The 7,799-nt window shown below is 39.8% G+C and overlaps 1 protein-coding gene across 1 annotated transcript; it reads right to left on the bottom strand.

Moving 5' to 3' along the window:
* Window positions 1-6,142: 6,142 nt before the first annotated feature.
* Window positions 6,143-7,452, bottom strand: LOC115291887 (actin, cytoplasmic 1-like). The gene has a single exon (XM_029939634.1). The coding sequence runs from the start codon at window positions 7,366-7,368 to the stop codon at window positions 6,283-6,285; it is 1,086 nt and encodes a 361-aa protein (XP_029795494.1). The 5' UTR covers window positions 7,369-7,452; the 3' UTR covers window positions 6,143-6,282.
* Between the last annotated feature and the right edge of the window lie 347 nt (window positions 7,453-7,799).

The raw sequence follows: 7,799 nt of genomic DNA, 5'->3' as shown, positions 1-7,799 counted from the left end.
TCCAAATCATCTATCTGATAAGGGGCTTGTATCTTTAATATATAAAGAACTCTTAACAACTCAATAACAAAAAGGCAAGTAACCCAGTTACAAAATAGGTGTTCTGAATAGACATTTATTCAAGGAAGCTATACAAATATGTACTTATTAGTACATGAAAGTATGCTCAACAGCATTAGTTATCAGGGAAATGCAAATCAGAACCACAATGATACACTGCTTCTCACTAGGATAGTATCAAAAAGTCACATAATAACAATATTGACAGAGATGTGGAAAAACTGGAATATTTACATGCTGCTTGTGGAAACATGAAATAGTGCAGCCATTTTGGAAAACAGGGTGGCTGTTCCTCAAATGATTAATCATAATGTTATCATATGACCCAGTATTACATACTCAAGGGAATAAAAATCTGCAAATGCAAATGTTCATACTACAATTATTCATAATAGGCAAAACATAGAAACAACCCAGTGTCCATCATGAATAAAAGATAAATAGCAATATATGTATACAAAGGAATATTATTTAGTTATAAAAATGAAATACACGTTACAACGTGGATGAACCTTGAAGATATTATGCTAAGAAAAGGAAGCCAGTCACAAAAGACTTCTTATGGCATAGTGTACCACATATTATGTGATTCCATTCATGCGAAAGTCCAGAATGGCTAAATTTACAGAGTCCAAAAGTAGATTAGTGGTTGCTTAGGGCTAGGGAGGGTGTTGGCAGATTGGGGGATAGAGGGTGATAGCTAAAGCATATGGAGTTCCTCTTTGAGATGATGAAAATTTTCTAAAATTAACTGAAGTGATGGTTGTCATATCTGTGAATATGTTAAAAAACTATTGAATCATATGCTGAATGGCTGAATTGTATGTTTTATGAATTATATCTCAATAAAACTGTTAAAATGCAAAAAAAAGAATGAGCATTTAACATCTTTTCATATGTTCGAGGACCATTAATAAACCTATTCAGTGAACTATTTATTCGTATCCATGACCAATTCTTGTTGCTGTCGTTTTCCCCGCCTTTCCCCGTTCTAAGAACTCCTTTTATATCTGGGAGATTAGCCCTATATGGATATGAGCTACAGAACTTGTTTTCTGTTTGCCATGCCTTTTGACATTGCTTATGTCTTTCCCTCCAGGCAGAGCCTGTAATTTTATGTAGGTGTATTAATCTATTGCTACTTTTATGTTTTCTAGATTAGAGTCATAGAAAGGCCTTTTCCACTCCTAGGCAATAAAATAATTCTCCTCTGTTTATTCTGGCTCCATTTGCGGTTATGCTTCAAATTTTGCTTTTAAATCTTCAATCTATTTAGTGTTTTTTTTTTAACAGAAATATGAAGTATGCATCCAACTGTCTTCTCCTTTTAGGCAGCCAGCCAACGGGACCAGAATCCTCTACACAGATGTCAACTTTTCTCCCCTGACTTGAAATGTTATTTTTATTATATAGTGAACTTCCTAATAATTTTGGTTTTTTTTCTTGACTTTCAATCCTATACTGTTGGTCTGTCTCATTATGCACCAAAGCATACTATTTTTAATATAGAAGCCATATAATGTATTTTAATATCTATCAACAGAGATGCCTTCTTTTAAAAATTTTTTAATGTTTTATTTATTTTGAAGAGACACCCTTTCTTACATTTCTTAAAGACTTATTTCTGTCTTTTGCTTATTTATGAACTTTAAAATTAGCTTTGTAGTTCCAGTACCACAAACAGAAACACAAACAGTAAAAGAGATCATCATCACAAAAACACAAACAACAAAAGCATGTTACTTTTGAAATATCACACTATAGTATAAATAAACGTAGGGGAATTGACATCTTTCTTTTTAATTTTTTAATGTTTGTTTATTTTTGAGAGAGAGAGAGAAGACAGTGTGAGCAGAGAGGGTCAGAGAGAGAGGGAGACAGAATCCAAAGACAGGCTCCAGGTTCTGAACTGTCAGCACAGAACCCAATGCAGGGCTCAAACTCACAAACTGTGAGGTCATGAACTGCGATGAAGTCGGACTCTTGTCGGACTGAGCCACCCTGGTGCCCTGGGAATTGACATTTTTCTGATGTTGGTTCTTCCTATTTAAGAAGAAATGTCTTTTAATTTGTTCAGCTCTTTTGAAACCCTCAGTAGCCTTCTAAAGTTTTCCTTGTGTAAGGTGTGAAAATTTCTAGTTTTTCACAAGAATTGTATCATTTGTTTATTTATTTGCTGCTGTTATAAATGTGTTTTTCCTCCATTTAATCGTTTAACTAATTTTCTGTGTCTATGGATTCTTTTGATTTCTGATTTATAGCTTGATAACCTGCTGCATTACTGAATTCTCTGACTTGAGTTACTTGGGTCAAGGAGTAAATCATATCATATATACATACGTATGTTGGTGGAGGAAGTCATCGAGTGGCATGACTACTGGCTGAACCTCAAGCTGGCCCCAGGGAACTGGAGGCTTCCCTCACTCCTCTGACCTTGGAATGTGTGGCCTGACCCCCATTCTCACAGTGGAGGCTGTTTGAGGCCGCAGCCCTGAGAGGGAGGTGGTGCTGAGAGCCTCTGAACCGTGTATGTGATTGAACCCCCTCAGGGCCTCTTTGTCAACATGTAGGACTCTGGCTGTGGGTGTGGGGATCTGTGTCCTGTGGCTCAGAGGACAAGCCTGTAAGCTCCTCGCTTGTTAAACCTGTCACTACCGATCTGGGTGGCCTGCATCTTCCTTCAGCTGCTTCTTGCCCTGTGTGGGTCTGGTTTGCGAACCAACATGTATTTTAATTTCCAATTTTCAGTTTTATAATTTATTTTCATTTTGTTTATTATAACATTTAATATTATAATTTAACATTCTATAACTGATACAGTATTATATTAATATAATATAATATATTACATATATTTGACATAATAAATATAAATATATCATTTATATTTAATATTTATTTTATATTTATTTATGTGTTATTATAATGTTAAGTGAAAATGCCTCTAGCAGGAATGTTTGTTTTGCCCTGAGATTAATGCAAATTCCTTTTGTGTATCACTCTTAAGCATGATGCTGGCTTTTGTTCTGAAATCTGTGTCCCTCAAAACTGTGGTTATCTTCGTTATCTTGCCTTATGACACCTGACATTGTGTTACATTATATTCGTATCCCCCAGTTTGGGTCTTGTAAAAGAACTTGTTCAAATGTTTAATTGAATATCATCAATTGCTATTTTAGATCTGTTGACATGACATGATAATTGTTGATAATTAAGCATCTTTGCATTTCTGGAATAAACCCTATTTGATAATGACATGTTATATTCTTTAATACACAGGTAATTTAAAGAAGCTTCTTTTTTGTGGCTATTGTCTACAATTGTGTTGAAATTAGAAAATACGTTTTGTATTATTTCCACTTGGAAGAATTGTTGGGATTTTCTATATGTTTTCTTATTTTAATATAACCTAAACAATTAAAGATAAAGTTTATTCTTTATTTTTTAGGAACAGAATTTCGTGTATCTTTTTTTAATGTTTTTATTTATTTTTGAGAGAGAGAGAGAGAACGTGAGCAGGGGAGGGTCAGAGAGAGAGGGAGACACAGAATCCAAAGACAGGCTATAGGTTCTAAGCTAGCTGTCAGCACAGAGCCTGATGTGGGGCTCAAACTCATAAACCATGAGATCATGACCTGAGCCGAAGTGGGACACTTAACTGACTGAGCCACCCAGGTGCCTCATAGAATTTCATATATCGTAATCGGATACCCTTTCAACTGTGTTATTTAGGTATTCGATACTGATTTGTCTTGAATTAGAAGAAGTAAATTAAAGCCTTCTACTTTTAGTATGTTTTAGTCCAATTCTGTATTATCTGCAATTTCCACTTTATGAAAGCTACTATAATATTTTTTGGTATATGGATATTCATGACCAAATTCATAGTAATCTTTACTCTTAAGTGTCACAAACTGTTCTTCTTTGACAAGTTTTTTACTCTTTGACCTAAAGTCACCTTTGTCTGATGAAATCCCATGTTTTTCTGCTCTGCTTATGTTTAATAAAGCATTGCCCATTCATTACTTTAAACTTTTCTGAATCCCTTTCTTTAGGTGTGACTTTCTATGTGCATGTGCTCACATACTACTTTATGCTGCAATGTGTAATCTTTTTTTTGTTTATTTACTTATTTTCAGAGAGAGAGAGAGCGAGAGAGTGCACACACATGTGAGTAGGACAGGGGAAGAGAGAGGGAGGGAGAGAGAGAATCCTAAGCAGGCTTCATGCTATCAGTGCAGAGCTTGATGCAAAGGTCTAACAAACCATGAGATCATAACCTGAGCCAAAATCAAGAGCTCAACCAACTGAGCCACCCAGGTACCCCTAAATCTTTTTATTTAAATAGATGCATAAGTTTATTGGCATTTATTGGTATTGCAGATAATATTTGGTTTTAGTCCTGTGATGATTTTATATTTTCTGTTAACATATTTTTTAGTATTCTGAACTGTTTTGTTTATTTGTAATTCTTAAGGTGGTTGTGATTACTTTTCTCATAATTACCTTTATCACTGTCCACTGTATATATTTGTAATTCTCTAAGCCTCTACAAAGTATTTTATAATTTGTATTCTCTTTGTCCCAACTGTAGTCAATACTGTTCACTTTCTTAATATTTAACTTTGTATCGAAAAAGATGCCTGTACCTCTCTTGCTTTTCTTGTCATGTTAGATGTTACCCCTTGAGTCCCACCAGCTGCTGGTGAGGCCGCCTCCTAGCCTGGCTCAGATTCTATTTTCCTTCCCAATGCCCTCCTCTCAAGTTATATCATTATATTTTTTCTATATCATCAGGTTTTATAATTATATTCTGCTAACTACTCCTAATATAAAAAATATGTTTGATTTGCAATCAAATGTCTTCCATTTTCACTGCCATTTCTTTTACAGGTCTCTGGTCATCTCTTGGTTGCCTGGAGTTTTCCCTTATTATTTGTTTTGTTTTGTTCCTGTTTCGCCCAGGAGCACCTTTGAGATCAGCTGTTAGTCTGACTCCTTTATACCTGAAGCTCAGCTTGATCTGATGGATTGAAATTCCTTGGACCACATTTTATTTTTGTAAATAAGAGGTGTTTCTTCATTTTCCACAGCTGAATGTTGCTGCAGAGTAATCCGAGACTAAGTTGGCTTTCTCCCTTTATTAGCCACTTTAGCTTTCTGGCAGACTGCCCAAATGTTTAAGTCAAATAATTTCTTTAGGAAATAGTTCAGTGTTGACTGAGTCACTTTTCCCTGGTACATGATTTAATATGTAAATTTAAGCCTTTTTTTATGCCAGGAAAATTTCCTTCACTTATATTTTAAAATATTTGTCCTGTGTCATTGTTTCAATTTTTTCTTCAGAGACTCAATTATGTTTATATTTCATTTGCTTTGCCAGGCTTCTAAATCTGTTATTTTCACTCAGTTTCATGTTCCTTTATTCCATTTTCATCCCATTGCATAGCTAGCACTTTTCACTCATTATTTTATTTATTTATTTATTTATTTATTTATTTATTATTTTTTTTTTCTTTGAGGTGTGCACTTTATTGATCTGGTCTCAAGTCAGTGTATAGGTAAGCCCTGGCTGCCTCCGTGCCTCAACCCCACTCCCAGGGAGACCAAAAGCCTTCATACATCTGAAATTGGGGGGGGGGGACAAAAAAGGGTGGGCCGTGATGGCAGACCATTCAAAATAAAAGAACAGGTATTAAGGCGAAGATTAAAAAAAACTTTTGGACTACATAATTTACACAAAAGCAACACTATCACCCTTGCCTGTGTGGACTCAGGTGAAGACTGGCCCTTCTCCTCAGGGAGAAACGGGGTGGCTTTTGGGAAGGCAAGAGACTTCCTGTAACAATGCATCTCACAATATTTGGAATGACTATTTAAAAAAAGAACAAATGTACAGTCAAGGTCCTTGGCCACACCGTGGACCTGTGGGGGTGCTCGCTCCAACCAGTTGCTGTCACCTTCGCCGTTCCAGTTTTTAAATCCTGAGTCAAGCGCCAAAAAAAGTCAAAACAAAATAAAAAGAAAAAACAAAATTAAAACCAAAAAAAAAAAAAAAAGGGAAAAACCCAACAACAAAAAAACGGAAAAACAAATAAAGCCGTGCCAATCTCATCTCGTTTTCTGCGCAAGTTAGGTTTTGTCAAGAAAGGGTGTAACGCAACTAGAGTAGCAGTCCGCCTAGAAGCATTTGCAGTGGACGATGGACGGGCCGGACTCGTCCTACTCCTGCTTGCTGATCCACATCTGCTGGAAGGTGGACAGCGAGGCCAGGATGGAGCCGTCGATCCACACAGAGTACTTGTGCTCAGGGGGTGCGATGATCTTGATCTTCATGGTGCTGGGCGCCAGGGCGGTGATCTCCTTCTGCATCCGGTCTGCGATGCCGGGGTACACGGTGGTCCCCCCAGAGAGCACCGTGTTGGCATAGAGGTCCTTGCAGATGTCAATGTCGCACTTCATGATGGAGTTGAAGGTAGTTGCGTGGATGCCACAGGATTCTATACCCAGGAAGGAAGGCTGGAAGAGCGCCTCGGGGCAGCGGAACTGCTCGTTGCCAATGGTGATCACCTGCCCATGGGCCAGCTCGTAGCTCTTCTCCAGGGAGGACGAGGACGTGGCGGTGGCCATCTCCTGCTCGAAATCCAGGGCCACATAGCAGAGCTTCTCCTTGATGTCACGCACGATTTCCCACTCAGTGGTGGTGGTGAAACTGTAGCCGAGCTCGGTGAGGATCTTCATGAGGTAGTCCGTCAGGTCCCGGCCAGCCAGGTCCAGACGCAGGATGGCGTGGGGGAGGGCGTACCCCTCGTAGATGGGCACAGTGTGGGTGACCCCGTCACCGGAGTCCATCACGATGCCAGTGGTGTGGCCAGAGGCGTACCGAGACAGCACAGCCTGGATGGCCACGTACATGGCTGGGGTGTTGAAGGTCTCGAACATGATCTGGGTCATCTTCTCACGGTTGGTCTTGGGATTCAGGGGGGCCTCGGTCAGCAGCACGGGGTGCTCCTCGGGGGCCACACGCAGCTCATTGTAGAAGGTGTGATGCCAGATCTTCTCCATGTCGTCCCAGTTGGTGACAATACCATGCTCGATGGAGTACTTCAGGGCCAGGATGCCCCTCTTGCTCTGGGCCTCATCGCCCACGTAGGAGTCCTTCTGACCCATGCCCACCATCATGCCCTGGTGTGGGGGGCGCCCCAAGATGGAGGGGAAGACGGCCCGGGGAGCATCGTCGCCTGTGAAGCTGGCCTTGCACATGCCGGAGCCATTGTCGACCACAAGCGCAGCAATATCATCATCCATGGCGAACTGAGGGTGGTGTAAACCGACGGCGGCGGCGGAGGAGCGGCGAGGGCGAGGGGCCTGTGCTCGCGGGGCGGACGCAGTCTCGGCTATTTATTTATTTTTAAATGTTTATTTTGAGAGAGAGTGAGACAGAGTGTGAGCACATCTCTCTTCCCCTCCCTCAGTGAGTAGGAGAGGGGCAGAAAGAGAGGGAGGGAGAGAATCCCACGCAGGGATTCTTTCCCGTGAACAGTGAGATTACAACCTGAACCAAAATCAATAGTCAGACTCTGAGCTGACTGAGCCACCCAGGGGCCTGTCATTGTTTTAATTCCATTTCTTTATTTAATTTGTTTATTTCTATTCTCCGTTTCCCTACCGTGGGAAACATTCCACAATGTCTGTTCTTCCTTATGCTTCCAATCTGGAAGCTTATATTTTCCTTCTTC

The sequence above is a fragment of the Suricata suricatta genome, chromosome 5, assembly GCF_006229205.1.
Source record: "Suricata suricatta isolate VVHF042 chromosome 5, meerkat_22Aug2017_6uvM2_HiC, whole genome shotgun sequence".
Classification (NCBI taxonomy): domain Eukaryota; kingdom Metazoa; phylum Chordata; class Mammalia; order Carnivora; family Herpestidae; genus Suricata; species Suricata suricatta.
The sequence above is the reverse complement of the archived record's forward strand: the minus strand, read 5'-3'. Positions and strand labels throughout refer to the sequence as shown.